Source organism: Alligator sinensis, unplaced genomic scaffold (assembly GCF_000455745.1).
Source record: "Alligator sinensis unplaced genomic scaffold, ASM45574v1 scaffold611_2, whole genome shotgun sequence".
In the NCBI taxonomy this organism is placed as follows: domain Eukaryota; kingdom Metazoa; phylum Chordata; order Crocodylia; family Alligatoridae; genus Alligator; species Alligator sinensis.
The window spans coordinates 2616791-2637512 of NW_005841869.1; the positions used below are offsets into that span (position 1 = coordinate 2616791).

The 20722-nt window shown below is 40.4% G+C and overlaps 1 protein-coding gene across 1 annotated transcript in view; it reads right to left on the bottom strand.

Moving 5' to 3' along the window:
- Window positions 1-20722, bottom strand: part of DENND1A (DENN domain containing 1A) — a 274774-nt gene that overhangs the window by 175964 nt on the left and 78088 nt on the right. The window contains 1 exon segment of the mRNA XM_025194283.1: window positions 18243-18362. Coding sequence (XP_025050068.1) covers window positions 18243-18362 — 120 coding nt within the window.

Consider the following 20722-nt stretch of genomic DNA (forward strand, 5'->3'; position numbering starts at 1 on the left):
CCTTATTTACCTGTTCAGTACCAAGAGGGCAATTAAATGTTGCTAGCAAAAGGGAAACAAGTTGATGGTCTGATTGTGAATGTGTGTCGTCTATAACAATCTCAGAGGCAAGAACCTTGGTGCTTTTGATAAGACTGCATTTTTGCAACACTACTTTAGGGCAAAAACTTTCCCTCAGCTTTGCAATGGCAGTCATCCATTACTGCAGGTTCTAGAGTGAGATTTGGAAGCATTTTGCTATCACGCTCCTCATAATTCAAACCCTGTTTTGTGTCTGTCTTTATAGGTCATTGTTGGACAGATGGAAAATATTAAGGAAAAAAGATTGCAACTAAATCAATCGGCTGTAGTGTGCTGCCAAAAGGCCCCAGGCTAACTACAAGCAGATTTGCAGGCAGGCTCTGCTCTGTTACAATCTGAGATCTGGCACATCCTTTGCCCTGACTAACAGCAGGAGGGCACGGGGCCAGCTGAGAGCAGCTACTGTGCCAAACAGACTGTGCAGGTCTTACTGCTTGAATGCTTCCACAGAAAGGGAGAATCGATGGACTCCTTTGTAAACAACTCCCTGTACTTTCTGGCTCCTACCAACTTCAAAAGTGGCACAATTTTATCCTAGTACAAAATTATGCAAGTATATAGCTTATATTTTTCAACAGATTCAACTTTTTGAAATATCTATGTTACAAGATGAGACTGAAAACAAAATGAGATTGAAAGATGTAGACATTAGAGAGAGGAAGGCAAAATGAAATCAAAACAAGGTAGCTTGATATTCAAGTGTTATTGCCTGGGAACAAAACCGGGAAACCTTTAAATTGATAAACTTTGTAAACGACAACAAAAAAACCTATTAAGAAGAGCTCTGAATTAAAATCCTTCCGTGCATCCTGGGCACTTTTCTGGGGGAACAAGGAGTATTAAAAGGGTGAGAGGTTTGTTTATTTTTTCCAGGAGATTTTAAAACGTTTTCTCAATAGCTGGCATATCCATCGTTCATTAATCAACACAGCTGGCATTCATTGATCAGCACAGCTACTCTTTCCAGAGCTGGCTAACCATGGTATTTCCTTAATGGGCCATACATTTCACATCCTCAGATGTTCTTTAACTTTATGCCATATCATGCAAGAAAAAGGACCACTTCAAGTATAGTCTTTGCTGACCTCTCGTGAGCAGATCACCAATGCTTCGGGAAAAAGTGCCAGGAAGGAACAAAAATGTCATGGGAATTGCAGAAATGAGCATGACATTTGCATTTTACAGCAACATGGAAACTTGTTAACTGTGCAGAGATGCCGTTTCTTTCCCGTCAAAAGGTGGCAGATACCCAAACTAAGAAGGGAGTGGGACTTCTGTTTTGAGCACCATCACCAGCTGATCCCAGAGCAATACAGCAGCTGCAGCAAAAGATCTGTGGCTGACCATTCCAGCTGCAAGGCAAGTGTCCCATAAAGTAGAATATGAGTGAGGCTGGGGGAACGAAAATAGCTGGCCAAGAATGAAGACTGTATTTGGCTGGAATTAAACACTTCATCTCCCAAAACACTGACGCGGAGCATGATCAGTACTCTCCTCCCCAAAAACACACCTCCTAGAGACACGGGCACTCATTACTACAGCAGAATCCAGCAGTTCAATGACCTGATGCAATTGGACTTTCGCAGAAGTTCAATTGCCCCCTCTCTCCCCGCCATTTGGGAGCGGGGGAAAAACGAGAACCCACATTTTGATTCATCTCATTTACAATACAGCCCCAGTAAACCTACAACAGTGGCCAGGCAAACCAAAATGCAAGCCTGTACATTCTTTGAATTATTTAAATAAATTAAATAAAAGGGGCAAATATCAAGAAAAAGTGAAAGTAGATGGCTTGATGGATTTATTTAGATAGTTACAAAGCACTGAATAAATTAAAGGCAATAAGTGTACTACAGGATATTTTTAAGAAAAGTGAAGCCTTGGTAATGTGAAACCCTGCCCCAGCCCTCTAGCACATTTCTGCTGAGAGGGGAAGGGAGGCTGCCAACTTTTTTGCGCAGATTATGAGGTGTGTGGATTAGCAAGGTTCTACTGTATTTAAGTTCGAACAAAAATATTTAAATTGATTCAGCCATGTTTTAAACTTCAAGACCAGCAGGCAAAGCCTTTACAGACCCACTGACACCACAATGAAAACTCTGCAGCTTTTCATTTAGTGTCATTTTATATATCCCTCTTGCCCTGTTATTTACCAACTACATCTGGCTGGAGCTGAGATTTCGTTATGTAGGAGTTCAGTGAATCAACTCCTCTCACAGCCATAATATTCCACTTGCAATTGCAGAATCAGTTGCTCCAGTTGTGAAGGAAGGGAAAAAGAGCAGAATTAATAGGATTCTGCAGTTTCCCATCATGTGTTTTTTGTTATTTGGAATGGAATGACTCACAACTTTAGCTATCTTCTCATATACTTTTATATCTACGCAAGTATAAAACTAGACACAAACATGTACAAAATTCATCAAGTACAGAAGCACCACCCCACATTGTCAATGTAAAGATGGCTAATGCGTCTACAGTAAGGATTTTAAAAAGTTAAAGCCAAAACAAAAACGACGCCTGACTCTGTTCAGAACACAACATGTTATAAAAGAAATACAAATCAGACAGACAAGCTATGAGTCAAGCTTTCTCCAGCTCTGTCATCAATAGGTTTATCAGAGCTGCCGTCTACGCCACCTTGCCATACTTACTCTAACTAGGAACCACGATGCAAGGCTACACGCGTGTCCAGTGGAGCAGTGCAAAAAGCCCCAAGTGCTTGCAAGATGGAGCACAGGGAACTTCCGAAATGGATGATGTGGCACGGTGCCTGCTACTGCAAGGGACTGGACTCAGTGACCCAGAAGGTGCCAGTCCAGTGCATCGCACTGCTAGAGCCTTCGTCCTATGCTTTTCAAGTGCTGCCATGCATAGGATCCACAGGATCAGTTTTCTGATCATGGGAAGAGCAGGGAATTCTGATTACCATATCAGTTGTTTTGCTCTTACTATAATTTGGAATAGTTAGCATTTCTGTACAAAAAAAAACACAAGGTTTCATCTTTTAACATTACACAACTTTGGTAGGACCAAGAGACATTCCCTATATTTAAATTAGTTTATTAAGTAACTTTTTCCCAGAAGCTCTACACTTTGGACAACTCCATAATATACAAGGAAAGGAAACAGGAAACCTCTACATCTCCAATCCTTGTTTGCATCTAATTCCGACTCTGGACATACGGTTTCGTCTAATGCACAAAAGATCTTCTGGTGGGATAGGCATAGCATTCCCATCACCGTCTTTTTTGTATCATGTCCCATTTTATTCCAAGATTACATGGTCAAAGGGTCCCTAGATTCAATTTATTCTGTAGCAGTTGCATAGGGTTTTTTTGCTCTGAATCTTCCATTAAGTATGCACTGAAGCTACTGGTTGGACATGCTACCCATTTTTCTTATGAGTTTTAGCAAGCACAGGGACTCAGGGACTATGTGAATGCATCAGGCCCAGACTGACTAATCTTTTAACATCTGGTTGTCACCAACCCTGGTTTTTGAGGAGACCAAATGATTCCTTCAACAAATTCTCTAATATTTTAAAAGCAAAATTGGTTTTAAAGCAAAAGAGATGAAAGACACTCCCCTTCCCTGATATCTGTTTTATTAGTGGAGCTAATTTATCTCACAGAATTAAATCCCCATGTAGCAGTTGGTGGAAGACTAGATCAGGATTTTTGGTTGCATCAATCTTTGGTGATTTCTGTGCATATCTAACATGTGGAGGTTGACAGCAGAAGAGGGGGAGGGGTTTGGGATATCTTGTTTTAAGGGGCTGTGTGCGCTTGGTACTGCTGGCAAACCCGCCTTTTGAGAAAACCAGTTTAATACACTAATCCAGAAACAGAAATCTCTCTCTCTGTAGGCAAAACTAGTTTCAGCATGAATTTACTTCCCCTCCTCTCAAAATGAATTTTCAACATGGAAGTCTAACTTTCTAAAAATGAGCATCAACACAGAGAAGGGAGATGAGCTTATAAAAAGCTATAAAATATGAAAATATTACTTTTAGTTGTAGAGGCATACAAGCCAAAGCTTCTCCTTTGTTCAGACTTTGTGCGACTTTGGAGACAAGTACCTTAAACTCAGACCTGCCAATTTAAAGTCCCAGAAGTGAAAAAAAAAACCTCTTCAAAACTAGAAAATGTTCTGCCTCAGCCCAGCATGCATAATATTTTCTAATAGAAAACCTCTAGATTGCATGTAACCAGGTTAATGCACATGGATAAAAATCACTAACCGTATCCCACACAGTCTCAAGTGGGCCAAGCGTAACGCTACCCTTTAATACTAACAAAAATGTAAAACCCGCCCCAAAAATCTGTTTGACTCAGCTTATTGGGATAAAAGCACTGAAGATAAATAATGGCCATGAGACTGCACATTTCTGACATCTGGGCTAAGTTACATCAAATATGTTCTTTCTGTTCAGCAACAGTACACAAAATATATTAAACAGCCAACTTTCCCGTTCTAAACCTGCCTCTGGAGTAGGAGTGTAACTGCCAACTCCATCAACAGCTTCTGTGCTTTATCGCCTGCATTTTCAATATATTTGTGTACTTTATTCCTTCCCCTTTTACCATTCATTGGCTGTTAAGTATTGTGCGCAAAGCAGAGCTACAATTTATTATGAGAACAAGTCCTTCAAATCCTAAACTGCCAACAGAAACATCTCCTGGCACAGCAACCATTTGGAGTCCATCAACTCCTTTTGTTCAGACATCCTTTTGTTTTCTATAGTTGTCATTCATGCAGTAATGCACAATTCAGAGTAAGCTGCACTAGACCTCTTGACAAATCAAGGAGATTAAGTCACTGAGTTACTCAGAATTTGACTGACTGTGCATCCTAATATTTAGTGTATCTTGACCTTTTCCACCTTCTGCTACATAATATGCTGCGTGATGCGAAATGCTTGTGCAAGGGACAGAGAATAAGATGCTAAATGAGACAGAGCATTCTGATCTTTTATCAGTCGGAATTCCACCTGTTTGTAGCTCGATGAATCGTGCACTTAGAAGTGTTGAAAGGAGAAAAGTCCAAAGCAACACACATTGTGTCAGAGCACTTTGCTGAAACCCAGATTTAAATACAGCAAGCTTAATTATTTCTTACAACGCAGGGGTCAGTATGTCTTCTCTCTAAGGCTCCCCATTAGAATTTCAGTGCCTCAAAATCTCTAATACCGTTTTTCTTCACCATCTCCGAGAGACGGGGGGGATCTAATGCCCACATCTTATGCACAGAGAACAGAGACTCAGACAATAAGGCCCTGATCCTTTTAACACTCCCCAATTTCACAGGAATGAAACCTCTGACTATTGTGAAGACCTGGGCTCGTGCAGATTACCCACCGGCAAGTCTGCTGCGGAACGGGGAACTGAAACTAGCACCCAGGCTAGCAGCCTGAGCAGCGGGCCATCCTCTCACCATTACAAGTCATGCTCAGCCAATCGATCCCACCTTGTACCCTCACTGGCAACGTGAACTGTTCAGAGCAAGTAGTTCTCCATTTTTTCCCCTCTACATTACAATTCCATGTCATAAGAGAAAAGTTTTGGAGTCCTGCCTCCTATTTAGGCACGAAGGGAAAGAAGGTGGTTTAAACTCCTTCAGATTGACTCCTGGTTCCAGGCTTTGAACCCTACCCAAATATAAGACTTCAGAACCACTGTTTACTGGCAAGAGGGATGAGTGAATGATCCACAGAAAAGCTTTACAAAATAAAAACTAATGTTCCAATAATTACTTTGGATTGTCAAAGATTGGATAATATGTCTACATTTAATTTTTTTTTAAGTTTTCATTTAAAACCAGTATATTGATCAACTTATTTTTTAATCAAAAGGAAAAAAAACAACCTCAATTAGTTGGGACTGATGTATGTTGAACACAAAGAAAACTAGCAAAACACAGCGTCTGGAAATGAGTAGTAAACTGCCCAAATGTTTCAGCCTAGTAATACCCAGCAGGTATCCTCAAAATAGAAGGACATGCATGAACTAAAATTCAATATCTCACTTTACAAAAGCAACTGCATAGTCACACAAACAGACAGAGTTTCTTTGGACAAAAGGGTTTATTTGGCCTTTGTTAGGCCTTTCAGTTGATGGTCGCAGTGCCCGTTACACAAAAAAGGCACTCCTCTATTTAAAAAAGGGACAGAAAGTTGGGCAAACCAAAATAAAAAGGGCAAGTTATTAAACCTACAATCCTAACATAATCTGGAGTTGGATACTTCTCCCAAACACACATCTCACAAAGTTCTAAATATCCACGTGGGCACCACGTGATCCTAGCACTAATATATGGAGGAAAAATGCTCGTCTGTTCTGCCAGAAAACAATGGTGTATGTCAAGTGGGACAAGGTGGAAACGTGTTCAACCTGGGGAAGAAAAACAGCATAAACTTTTAGTGTTTGCTCCCTCCCCGCAGCCTAGCACAGAGATAGAATGCTCTTTATTTGCTGCTGGGCAGGAGATATAAAAGGAATCTCGTAATTTTTCTCCAAGATGTACTGTGTTAACAGATACAGGAAAGAGCATTCCTGATTTTTATATGTATGCAAAGAAATACTGCAAAGTGCTATGGAGGCCATAAATCCACCAAGCTTCATTAGCTAACAAGGGGAGGTTTCAGAATTCTAACAGTCAACCATTAAACATATCCAGCTACTAGCACTTAATGTGATTCTGCATGAAAGGAAAGTCATATCAGTATTAGTTCAAAACATGCAACATAAAGCTAGTCACTGTTTAATGTTCTGAGATAATCATAAGCTTTTTGTTTGGCTAAAGGGAGGCAAGGATACGATCCACTTTCTTGCTGATCTAAGAGTATCCCTCCTAAAAATCTAAGCAGTGGTTGCATGATGTATCAGAATTTAAGGAGAAAATTAGTTAAAGAAAGAGCATCAGATCATTTCCACAGACTGTTCTATTCCTATAGGTTCAGGTTTTTGGAGAAGTTAATCAATCCAAACCACTCCAAAGACATGAACATACTTTGTCAATGTGACGGAGCGGCAACAAGGCTAACCGCGCTTTATCATGCATCAGTGGATGCATGACGAACAAGTCCAGGGAGGTGATGCTCCCCCTCTATGCGGCACTGGTCAGGCTGCAGTTGGAGTACTGCATCCAGTTCTGGGCACTGCACTTCAAGAGGGATGCGGAGAATCTTGAGAGGGTCCAGAAGAGGCCACTCGTATGGTTAGAGCCCTGCAGGCAAGGCCCTACGAGAAGAGAGAGATCTCTTCAGCCTGCGCAAAAGAAGGCTGAGAAGGGATCTTGTGGCTGCCTATAAATTAATCGGGGGGGACAGCAGCAGGGAATACGAGATGCTCTATTTACTAGGGCACCCCCTGAAGTAACTAGGAACAATGGCCACAAATTGATGGAGAGCAGATTTAGGTTGGACATTAGAAAGAACTTCTTCACAGAAAGGGTTACCAGAATCTGGACTGGGCTCCAAGGGGGGTGGTGCTCTCCCCTATCCTGGGGGTCTTCAAGAGGAGACTGGATGAGCACCCCTGCCCAGGGCAGGGGGTCGGACTTGATGACCTACTGAGGTCCCTTCTGACCCTAACATCTATGAATCTATGATGTCTGGCAGGAACTGGAAGGCAGCACATACTGGCTCCAGATGGAACAGTGAAACCCTTCCATCTTCCGAAAACAATGGAAAGGACAATTCAGCCCTGTGTTTACACCTTAATATTTTAAATCTTGAAAAAAAATCTTAAATAAACCCTTCACTTGGTTTAACATGAAGGGTTTTTTTGTCAAGGGCACAGGTTTCAACTCAACAGGCAACACCATAAAGTTAAAGTTCCATTAAAAGAATAAAACCATTTTCTAGCAACCTTAATAATCACAGTTTTCATCAGGTAATCAACTGGAAGACACGTTAATTATATAGCTCCATCTATCCCCAGTCCACTCCCTGGCCCACAATGAGTAGAACCTTATACTTCGCAAGTAGCTGAAATGAAGCATTTCATTGCTTACGCAAAGCCAAGCATTTCCCCTCCTCAGAGACCACAGCTTGTGCTCTGTTCCACCTAGCACTTATACAGGTATGTTTATGCAGTAGCTGAGCTACTCACCAACATTAAGATAAGCCTGAACCAAGAATGCTGAGACAAGCCCTTGAAGTGGGTTAAATGATGAACTATAACAGAATCTGCTGAGGGAAGAAAAAAGCAAGCTCAATGGAACAACTGAGTGAAGAAATACCCCGTGTAAAGACTCTGGCCCTTTCATGTTGGGTAAATCAGACCACTATTTGTTAAATTACTTATTGTATTATAGCTAAGGGATAAAGCGATCTGAACATGAAGTGCTGTTTCCTTCCATGTTGCATTGGGCCATGTCAGTGAAAAGCAGAAAGGTCCAGGATGGTCGTTCTCAACCTCACCAGATTCCTTCGTCAGACTGGAGGCACCCCTGGATTCCTATCTGAAATCTCTTGGTTTAGCTCATGAATCACGCATAGGTGTCTGAACACCAACCAGTGCACATACTGCACGGCATCCTTATAGGATCACTGCTCCAGGAGATCCCAGGACCAGCCCTCTTATTATTTTAAACAAGTATTCTGTGATACAGCTCAGGATTTTCCTCTTCAAAACTGCTTGAAAGACATGTCAAACTTAAACAGAATGTTGATTTTTTTTGGAGTTAAGGGGTATCACAATCTAGCGAGTTAAGTTTCTACTGCATATACACAAACAGTGGTACACAGGTCCCTAAAGCTGTTTGTCCCCTATGCATCAATGCCCTGCCAGTTGGCAAGACTGAGCCAGGAAGCTGTCAATTCCAATTGAGTTTAGGCGATGGAGTCCTATTAAAGAAGTCTTGCTGGTTACGGGGCGGCCACTGTTTCCAAAGCATGGGAAAAAAAAGCTCTGCTTTCCTTAGATTTGCGCTGGCAACTTTCACTGACTAGAGTTTTCAAGGAGCTATGAATGAGTTTAACAAAAGAGTTCTGTGGCTAGTTTCTGGCTGAAATCCATGTCAACAGTTTTTAAGGTCACAGGTCACACTAACTAACATTTATTCCCAGCAGACCCTGCTCTAAACACAAGCTGTAAGTAGTACAAATTTGGAATTTTTCTGTAATCCCTTGAGATATTCCTGATCCTTCCACATGTTTCTGCTCAATTAAAAACAATTCTCACTTTGCACCACAAGAGAGGCCCCCACTCAGAAATCTTATTCTATCCTTAGGAAAAATGGACAAAGACTGCAATCAAAAGGAGAGGGAAGGGGGAGTGCGAGGGGAATTCACAACAAAATCACACCAAAAACCTCAGATGACTCCATACAGAATCGCATTCAGTTAGTTGCATTTTCTGCCATCTGTCACATGCTATTACAGACCTGATTCTTTTCATCTCCAAGTAAGAGAGGTGCAAAGCTCAACTATTTCGACTGAGAGGAGTTTCCACACAAACATTTCTGCATTTCACTTGAGAAGAACATTTCACTTTGGATACAAAACCACCAGAAAAATCTCAAAGAAGGTCATCTGAAGCTGGGGTCCTGCATGCTTATAACGCAACGGCACCAACTTCACTTGGGGGACTCACCAACCTAAATGAACCTGGCAAAGCTTCGGTTTTGTTTAAAAAAAATTATAGATCAGAGCCAAGTGCATTATTTTCAGTTTTAATTAAGCTTCCCCCAAATCTAATTATCTCACACTAGGTACTGTAGACTGCTATTTCATACTACCAACCAATCAGACATTTCCAAAAATAGCCTTCTGAGAATGGGAGCTGGAACGCTACCTGCAGACAGGAACTAGAGAGCTCTTACTTAAAGATCAAGTCAAGATCTTCTATGGACTTCAAGCACTGAAAATGAATAAGTAATTTCTCCTGAGATCCCTCCTTTGAGCATAGGACCCCATCCAGTACTCCACACACCTACAGTGCAGTAAAAAACAATAATCCTATCCCCCACATTTCAGTGATCAGCAGATGCCCTTCTCAGAAGGCTTGACAAGGGACGTTAACAGGCAATTTGGGTCTCCCAGGAACAGAGGACCTTGGTTCGGTGGGCCAGCATTTACCAAAAACCTTCCAAACCTATTTGGTATTCAAAACAATGATTTGTAATACCGGAAATGTCAACGATATTCTGCCGTTTACATGTGATAAAAATCTCAACTAAATCTTTACTGGATTTCCTGCAGTTTACAAAGCAACATACTTAAACGTCCATGTGGGCATTTATTGAAAGTTTTGATGAACTTTTGTTGGGGGGGGGGGGGGGGGGGGGGGTGTTAAGTTTAGCTTTCAAAATGGACCAACAGACTAACAGGCCCGGTGCCTGGCCTTATGAATCTAGACCCAATATCCTGTACCACTCTAGAGGTCTGCTACCTCCTTGGAAAATATATTTAAACAAAGGAAATCAAGAGCTAAATGATATTAAACAAATTATACAGTGTTTTAAACATTGTACCAAGAGAGCCAACATGAGAAAATAGATTGAAAAAGTCTTTAATACAGGGGGTATACACAGAAGACAGGCTCAAACTGCTGTCAGAGATATTAAAATTATCATTTTTTCTTTTAAGTAAAATGAAAAAAGACTTTTATAAAAAGAAAATGAACAGCACCATGGTATATAATATTTTGTGTATTATTTGAAGACAATCTTTATACACTTAGGAGCCAAACCCATTTCAATGCATTTTGGCTTGTTATTGGACAAAGAACTACAGCTGAAAATACTGGACTGAATAAATGGACTAAATCACAGTGTACAAATACTAAGAAACTGGCCTCCAAGCCAGTCTTTGAAACAGCATAAAGCTCATAAATTACACCTGTAACCTTGAATTTGTAATAAATATCCCTTTTATATTAAGAGTAGAAAAATATTTTCAAGCAAATTTGGGTAGCTTAAAATGTATTATTTTAGCCATTTGTGTACTAGATTGGAAATGTCTTCTTGAAGTTTCAAGTGTATGTTATCAATGAAAAAATCTACATTTTAAAACCAGGGTCAGAAGGAAAATCCCTATGAACATCTATTAGTTTAATTTTGTATATCTATTCTTTTACATAATATACATTTTTTTTAGAAAGATTAAAAAGCATCCTGCTTTATTATGCCTTACATTTCCTTTTCAACCAAATGCTTGCAAGTTTAAACAGTTGTTAGTATACACTTAAAACTGCCATTTAAACTTTGTCTCAAACATTTTAATGCAGTATATTTCATAAGCAAATATTTTAATTTAAAGATTAAGTAATCAGAAGGGAAAAAAAGTCATTTGACTAGCTACTGCTCTCTTAATGAAGGATTCTTCAAAAACTAATAACCAGTTCCTGCATCAAATGCTGGAAACATTTCAGAAGATAAAAACGCAGGCTTTTGAAAAAATTACCAACTTGTTAGTTGCATCATAAAACATGCTGAAAAAGGGCATCAAAAAATCTTCAGAACGAGTTATCAGCATTTTTACATTCCTTAACATGAACTTTTTCTTCCTTTACCATTTCAGAGACAGCTTCTAAAGCTGTTAAGAGCCCCAGATTTTCGAACACACAATAGTCAGAGAGACACAAACAAAAACAGCTTGGAGTAAAACCACATCTTTTAAAGAACTATTTCTGCACATAAAAAGTTGAAATGTTTCCCTGGAACAAAGCCACAGTCCTTGGAACAAAGCCTCGTATGCTCAACAGTTGAAACTTTTGTGCTGCCTTATACTCTTTTCTGCTCCTGAAAAACTTGTAGCAGCCCAAGACTACCCCGCTTGCAATTTAAGTTGCAAGTTCTGGTCCCCCTTATGAGAGCAAGGCATCTCATACAAGAAGGACCTTATACAATCCAACATGGGCAATATTTATTTGTTTAATCCAGTGAAAGAGCAGAAAATACTAAACACTATTACGAAGCTTTAGCTTGCACCTCAAACCAAAAGGCACCACTTATTTCCAGTCTTCACACAAAATACCTGCAGGCTGCTATCTCATAGAACATTTTTTTTTTACCTTACATATCCTTAAAATGGCTTATTCCCAGGCCCCTTCTTCAATATTGCTGTGTTCTTCTGGCAAGCAACACTGCACACAAAACACCCCAACCATTTGTCTCTCTTTGTCTCTCCAGGCATTCATTAGTGGGACATTAATAGAAACAGGTGCAACTAAAAATCACCTGGCATCAATGCAAGACTAACAGGAGAGGCTATTTACAAAAAACAAATACTGGATTCTTATGCAACCATCCAGTGCAAGCTATCCTTAGGAATGCTGCACTATGGCATACTGCCTAAGCAATTAAATTTAAGCAGGAAAGGAAATATGCAGAAAATTAAATTCTGTTGAACTCAGAATTTCAGACCAAGTACTGTCTTCATCTTCAAAGTAAAATGTATACCTGTGTAACACAACCCCTTGGTCTTGATCACCGTTTGGGGCTAGGAAAAAGTATTTATTATTACAATACAATCTCAAACCTCTTTGGGGTTTTGCAAGGCTGCTCTATGAAACTAGCTATCTGGTTCCAAATGGCAAAGCCTGAGAAGTCAGACTTGATCTCTCGAGATGAAAAAAGTGCACATCTCATCTCTAGGAAATTCACACTATCCCCTTACCATCAATGGCATGGTTCTTTCTTACTCTCATCTTACTTCTTCAGCATTGTGATGACCATGAGGGAGGAAGCATATTGTGCCACTGCCCTCAATCTCCACTTAAGAGAATATAAACATACCAGTAAACAGGATACAATACAGCTGTCTGATCAAGGAAAGACTACTGAAAGCACAGGAGAGGGAGATCAAGTAGGCAACTGTCATAACGGATACCTAGCTGCATCTGAGCCAGGATTAGATCGTCCGTTTTAATACTCGGAGTAACTGCTTCTTGGAACAGCAAGTTCTAGACTGCACAGGAGAGACCCTGGACTTACTCAGTGACTCTCAACCAGGGTGTTGCAGTACCCTGGGGTGCCCTGAGATCCTTTCAAGTGTACCTCTGGGTACTACACAAGGTTAGCACTGAGGTGTGCAAACAAGAAAAACCCAGCGATTTCAAATAGGAATCCAGTGCTAGAACCATTCTGACCTGTTGGGATCCGAGTTCTTTGCCCCAGAAGGATTAGTCTGTTGGTCAAAACCAAGTGAAAACTAAGAGCTGAAATTTTCTGAGGGGTGCCTTGAGTGCAACACATTGGAAAACCCTGTTCTAACTAGCATGCAAGCCTTGGCTGAAGTACATGCTCTAAAACTGAGCCATTAAGCTGTAAGTGACCATAATATAATTAAGTTCAACAGCCTTTGGGCGAGAACGCTCTAGCTCTAGGATTGATATTAAACTTTAAAAAGAAGCTAGTGAATGAGACTTAACATCAAAAGTGAGGAAATGAAATCCCAGACTCCACATGAAGGTGATTTAGACATGCCGCAGCACAAGGTATGCATCCTCCTCAACAAAATGAAAGCAGAAAAAATAAGCCAACACAATTTAATGGGAAGGTTCAAGAGGCTGCCTGAGCCAAGATGGAAACCCTGAGCAAAGACAACCAAAAGGAACAAATGAAAGAGGTAAAATGGAAATTAGGAAGGTTACATAGAAACACAGAGAAAATAACTTGAATCATTTCTCATTTCTTAGTTTCCTGAAGCGGGGCAACTGAAGAGAACTTGGAGGTCGGAGGAAGCAGTCCCAGTACAGTATCAGGAAGGAAGGGAGAACTGGACCACTACAGGGAAGCTGAGTGGTTGGTCCTCAGCCCAGAGGACATCCTCCCTGGGGTTACAAACACACACTCAAGACTCTGCAGGACTCCTTGGGCCTGGTTCTTTCACCGTCCCCTTCTGTTGTATGATTTTACTGAGGCTAAGAGCCAAGCAGAATATTATTTTTGTCACTGAGATTATACCAGTGAATGAATAAACATTTGCAAGGTCAATCAGTGCAATGGCAATAAGCAGGAAGCAAAAATCAAGATTCGATCGATACCTTCCAGTCTCTTCCGCTCCTTGGAGGGATACCCAACGTGTAGGAAACCGAGAAAGGCAGCCTTCCCACAAGAGCGAGAAAACCAAGGATGCCCAAGCACATCCCATTAGTGACTTCCAGAACAGAGGCGGAGAGAACATTCCTAACAGGATAATTCTTGCAGAACTTGTGCAAAAGTTTCCAGTTTCTGCATTAACAGAAATGTTCTTTACCTCCAGTACACAGAAAACAAGGAAGATAACCACCAAAAACTGTGATTTACCCTGAAATAGTTGTGTAAGTAATAACTCCCCTAGGCAAGGCCAAAAACCTGCAGTCTCATTCTAGTCAATTCCTGGAAACACAATGAGTCAGCCCATTAGCTAGGCAAACTCATCGGGACTGGGTGGGTTTCCTCCGGCCCTCTTTTATGGTCAAATCCTGCTGCACTTAATCAATTCTTACTTGTCGTCTCTCTCTCAAGGAAAGCTCCCATTGAAGTCAGTGGAGTTCTGCCTAAATACTGAGCACCAAAAAAAAAAGCCTAGAGGACCCTGAGATTCAGCTCCTATTTAAAAAAAAAAAAATTCCCCCAGAATGCTGACTGGGAACCAACTGAAAGCTGCATTTAAAATGTATAAAAGAGCAGCTGCTGAGCAGTTCGGTCCAAACTCAAATCTATAAAGAAGCAATTACAAGGATTTCACAGTGGATTTTAAAAACCCACCTCTTCGTTATTCAGACCCCAAACAAACCAACAGACCAAACTGCGAGTGACATCAGCCATTTTTATGCTCTCATGTGCCCTCTGCTGTCTTAAGTGAAGAAGTTAACATTATTCCCAGGGCTGCGTGGAAAAGAAGCTCGAGTCATCAATAATCCTGGTGAACAACATTTGAGCCAACTCACACTAGTGTCAAGATTAGTTAAAAATAGGTGGAGGAAAAGGGAGATGGAGTTCAGGGGAGAGATAGAAAGTCAATAAGTCTTAACTAATGGACAAAACCCAGCAACACGCAAAATTTACACTTAACTTACAGGGAAGCTAAAAAAAAATAAAAAAGCAGAGCTGTGGAAACATCTCTGACAACAATGCTCCTTTATCAAAAGCAGGGAAAATATGGAAATAAGTAAAAGCAACAAAAGCAAGTTTGTCAAAATTATCTTTATTTAAAGAATAGAAAAAAGCTATACTGATGACGAATTTCCAGTTAGTGGGGCCCCCCAAAAGCCAAGAGTTCTTCCAAAATGGAAACCTCTTCCTGGTAATAATAATAATGCTTTGACAATCGTGCTAGTATAGGCAGAAGACAGGGCATCATGGCACCTTACAGACTAACTCATTCATAGTGCCAGAGCATCCTAGCAATAATGGCCATTACTTAAATCAAAAGCTCTCTCTAAAACAAAACTATATTCAATACCAACAAATGATTTGCTATCAAGTTTTTGTTTTTAACAATAAAGTAGCCTTTGATGAAAATTAAAGCGCACACCCCCTCCGTAGGTGTTGCATATACAATATCTGCCATTTAAAAATCAGCTCCCTCCTTTGAAGTGGAAAGGAACCCTGCCCTATATTACAACTCAGGCCCTCATTAAAACAACGAATGCTCACTATACGCAGGCAGCGCTCATTGTATTTTAATGAGCATCACAATCCTCTTGCCAGGAGATAACTTGCAAATGTGGGTATGAAGAGGCCATTCTGCAGTGACATCCCGACCTCACTCCGATTCCTTCCTCAATTTCCAGGTTAGTGCAACTGGTTTATCATTAAGTCAGTCATTAACTCACATTTATCATCTAAAGTGCTACTGAGAAGTGGAGAAGCAGTGTAATATTCCCCCGTAAGGAAGGGCGCAAGGAGGAGGAACACGACTCCAGGATTACAATGATCTGAGCCTGTCAAGGCTGAAAGTTTTCTTACGAGGGAATAAGTTGTCTGAAAAGGTAACTAGCTGAGACACTCACTTACACTACTGTCCCTTTGTGATGCTTCCTTTAACAAAGCAAAAAAGTTTCTACATTATTTTCCAGAAGTGATAGGGACAAAACAGTCTAAGGATTATGGGAAATTCTTGCAACTAGCAAACAAGGGGATAGGAAGCAATGGGGGGTTTTTTTGGTTGGGCTTTTAAAAAAAAAAAAAATTTCCCCACTGTTATTTTGTGATCCTGGGAAGAAAGGCGCTGACTTGGTGCTCAACAGCTTTATATAGTTTTCAATAACTTCTGAACAAGATGCTGCAAAATCTAGTCAGTTAATTAAACCAAATATTACATTTTCTCTCATGAGTTCACATGTAAAAAGAGCACTGTAAATGAGGCCCATGGGCCCAATTCTTCCCCTGCTATAGCTATTCCATGTGGGGGGTATCCTCTCTTTTTTCTTTGCCAAGGATGGAAGCATGAAGCACCAGGCTATAGCCTTCTGTATGTCCTTCCCTGTTCTCCAGGCATTTGTGCAACCTCAGGGATCTGGCAACAGGGCCCCTAGTCAGAGGAGACTGGTCAGACTTATGAAACAAAAATAGTAAAAAATAATTATATAACTTTCCATTAAACAGCAAGTGTTACCTTAAGTAACCAGAGACTCTCCCCGTCCCCAAAAAAGAGCTTATTATCTCACTAATCACCTGGGAGAATGGCTCCAGCAAAGTGCCTGAAGAGAGGTTTCCATCGCTCCAGAACATGGTCCACACAATGGGATTATTACTGTCCCCAAATTGCTTAAGTTCAAAGAAAATGAAGTCACTTCTGCAATGGAAACATCCTCCTTCCTGCCACCACAGCAGAGAGGGAGGTGGAGCACTGACTTCTCCAGCCTTCTCCGACACAGCAGGACCGGCCTGACTGATCAACCACTGCTGGCACTGCCATGCAGCACAGGCACAAGCTCACCCACATGATGTGGCCTTCCCCTGTTCTCAGAGCATTCAAACGCCTTGTGTACTAAACAAAGAAGGATGACCATTCTACTCTTAGACATAAGCATGCGATGACATTCACTTCAATGGCATTAGATGCAACCCACAGGGAGAGTATACTCCGATTCCTACAGTTGGCACCCAGATTTTTCAAGTTTCTCCCTCAATGTCTCCCCAGTAAACACAGCGTGTTTTCCAGTAATGAATATACAGTGTGTCCTATGACACTATTGTCAGCACAGCGCTGAAATTTTTCTAGCCAGACAGGTTTTCCTTGCAATAGGCTCTCTCTTGGAAACATAGCACTATGCAGTATGGTAGAGCTACAGGTGGAGGTACCTGCTCCCTCACCACCTTCTGCAAAACAGGCCAGGAGTTCAGTCAACTGCTTGCCATTTTTAGGTAAGATTTCTATTATCTTTACGTGGACTATACTAGGAACGCTTCCCCTAATTCTCCCTATCTCTCCACGCACCTCTGCTGAAAGGTGGAAGGCAGGCTGCCACTATACCTAGTTAGCAGCAGCAACAACCAAGGAGCAGCATACATGGAAAAGCTTTACTTCCCTAACAGAAGGTTCCCAGCAGGAGTCTGGCAACCAGGATATCTAAAATCAGATTTCCTTCACCTTTCCTTTGTAGCAAAAGGAAGTAGAAAAACTAGCTACGGACAGCTCCAAAGCCTGCTGGCTCCAAGGAGGCATCAGGATCTACTTTGATACTCCAGCCCTCTCATTCATTGCCTCCACTCAGAGAAGCACACTATTTCTAGTTCCCAGTAACAGTATTCACAGCTAAGCTAGATTGCCTTCACATATCCATCAATTGAAGGAAGCGAGGCTCATAGCCATAGACTTTTGGGATATGTAAAGAATTAGCAAAATATTCTCTCAGTTACCAACAGATGCTTTGTTAATAAAACTTGCATATACAAATGTCCATGAAATGTCTTAACAGAATCAATTGTGACAGCTAAAGATAACGGCTGCCATCATGCTATGTCATGTCAAATTACTACACAGAGACATTGATTTTTTTTTCACATTGTTAAGAACATTAACCACAAACAAATATACTTATCTGCAGAGGAACCCAAAGTGCAAGAATATTTTGCACTATTTCTCCCAAAGTGCAGTGACTTTGAGGACCAGATACAGAAATCAATCTCAACAGCTGGAAAAAATAATTGCAGTATAACAAAAGCAAAGGGCAATGCTGTTTCCCAAAGAAAGCCAATTGCCGGACCACATACAAACTTACCTTAAGATACAGAAGCAGCTCTTGGCCCCAGAAGATAAGCGGCAGAATCCAAATCTCTGTTTGCTGTCAATGTCAGTGAGGACAAATGTAAAGTTCTGGCCAACTTGGCTAACTGTATGGCTGAAAATAAAGAGAACAAAAGGAAAAGTTAATGTACAGTTAATTCGGTGCTAGAAATATCTAATCAGACTAAGTCACTGAACCTGAAAGCATTTCCTCTCTCAGCAGAGATTCTTTGAAAATTAATGGAGTACTTACACCCTATGAAAGTGCAAACTTGAATCTGTCTCCCTTGGTTTAATTTTTTTGGTTGGGGGTGGGTAGAGATGGAGATAGCAGGAGGGGGAAGGATGTGAAAGCGGGGTGGGGAAAAATAGTCTTACATTTTTAAGCAAAGAATGATATGACTTTTGGGTAGGTTTAACACTGTACACACAGCACCAGCTAAACATTCAATCCAAAACATTTCTTCTCCTCCTTAACCCCAGGGTTTATTTTATTTGCTAACTTTCTGGCTTTGCATAATGTACTAATGTTTGACTATAAAATGTGAGTAGCCATTTTTCCCATTTTCTAAATAAGTTCAGAATGGATAAGACAACTCTAATGCATGGAGTATGGAGCATTCCCAGATGTTTCCCCTTCTGTGCATGCAACCGCACAATTATCTCCCTTAGGTAATAGCTCACCTTTAGCTGATACTAACATTAGTGAAAAGTATATGAAGGGTAAAAAACTTCTTAACAATAATCAGCCTATGAGAATATTTATTCACAGTTAAAACATGTAACTTTATGGTGTACAATGCAGAAAAAAAAAGAAAACCCACAATGTACCCAATAAAAGGGAAACAAACTTTTATTTCCTAACACTAGAATTCATGAAAGATATTACTCCTAGCAGTTTGAGGTCTCTCCCAAATACCATCTTTTACATTACACACACAGTACTTTTTTTAAAGGTTTAATTTCAAAATGAAACACATTAAATATTTCATGCGGTGTTATTTGATTTCTTGAAATATTACCACACGTCTATCTAAATCTCACCAAACACAGAAATGCTCATTTATTATGGTGGCAGACAGTATGAAAGACTAAGATTAAATAAACCCTGGGCTTCATTCACTACCAAGTCACTCCAGTTTTGTACTGGTATAATTTCATTGTTTTAATTAAAGTTACAGTAATACAGTGTTGAAACCAGGCCCAATAAATTCAGAGGAAATGTTATTAATCACGTTTTATTAATCCAAATTAATAATTATGTTAATTTGAGAATTTGTGCAAGTTTGAATTAAAAAATATAAAATGTGAACTGTCCATTTTGTGTTCAAAGTACATTCCTGTCTTTTTAGGGCTTACTGCAAACAGTGGCAATTGACTAGTTTCTGTGCATGCAAGTATGAAGTACATTAACTTAATCCTACTTATCAAAAGGAGAATAAAAAAAAAAAAGGAAAATTCCTGCCGAGTTCAGACTCACTAGATATGGACAAAAACCTTAAGACTGGTAGAAATCTCAGGTTCTGAGTCTATTTTAAAATCTATACAGCTGTTTACAAGGCCATCAATGAATGTGCACGGGAGCCCATGGGCTCTCAGACTGTCCAGTATAAACCAAAAAAATAGGCAGATTTTCACAAATAGAGGCTTGCAATACAGGCCAAGAAATTCCACTATCCAACTTAAAGGGGAAAAAACCCTCTCAATGGATTTGAAAAGAGAAAAAGAATGCTGGAGGGCTAAAGGCAGACCATTTCTCCAAATCAAAGATGAACTGAAAGGAAGGAATTTTAAAGCAATTCAACAGTCAGAAAATTAGGTAGTGTAAGTATCGCTATTCTATGGCATGCTAAATGCCAAGAGAACACACATTTCTATAAACTGCACAGACCTGTCAGGGGGAGACCCAGAGAGCCCCTCTTACTCCTGTTATGTTTTATCTGTAAAGCTTGGATGTAAAGTTACTATGGTGATTTAATTCTATGTTTTAAAAGAGGATTATATGCTTAATTTTAACAAGGTTGAGATCTAAGGGTGCGTGAAAAGTAGCATCCTAACTGACCATTAAAATGACAGCAGAGGGAAGAAGCAAGCTGCATTTGAGGAAGGGAGGAGATTGTTTATTAAGCTACTGAGAGACGAGTTGGTAGAGAAACCTGGGATAACAGCTTCAGATGTTGTGTGGCTCTTTTATCTAAAATGATTTAAGGCATGCTTGCTGGCTATGCACAAAGGCCCGATTTTGGGCCCGGGGCTCAACTCTGTTCCTTAAATGCGTGTATATAAAACAGTCACCTTGGAATTAAGCAAGGTGGCAAGGATCACTCTGATCACTTTGCCTGTTTTTATATTCCTCCCTTCTTATATGTTCTAGCATTTTAGATTGTAGCCTTAGGAGCAGGGCTGCCTTCTAACAGCCTGTCCATCATCTAACATAAGGCCATGGTCCTGAGTGGAAGAAGGAAGAGTAGAGAA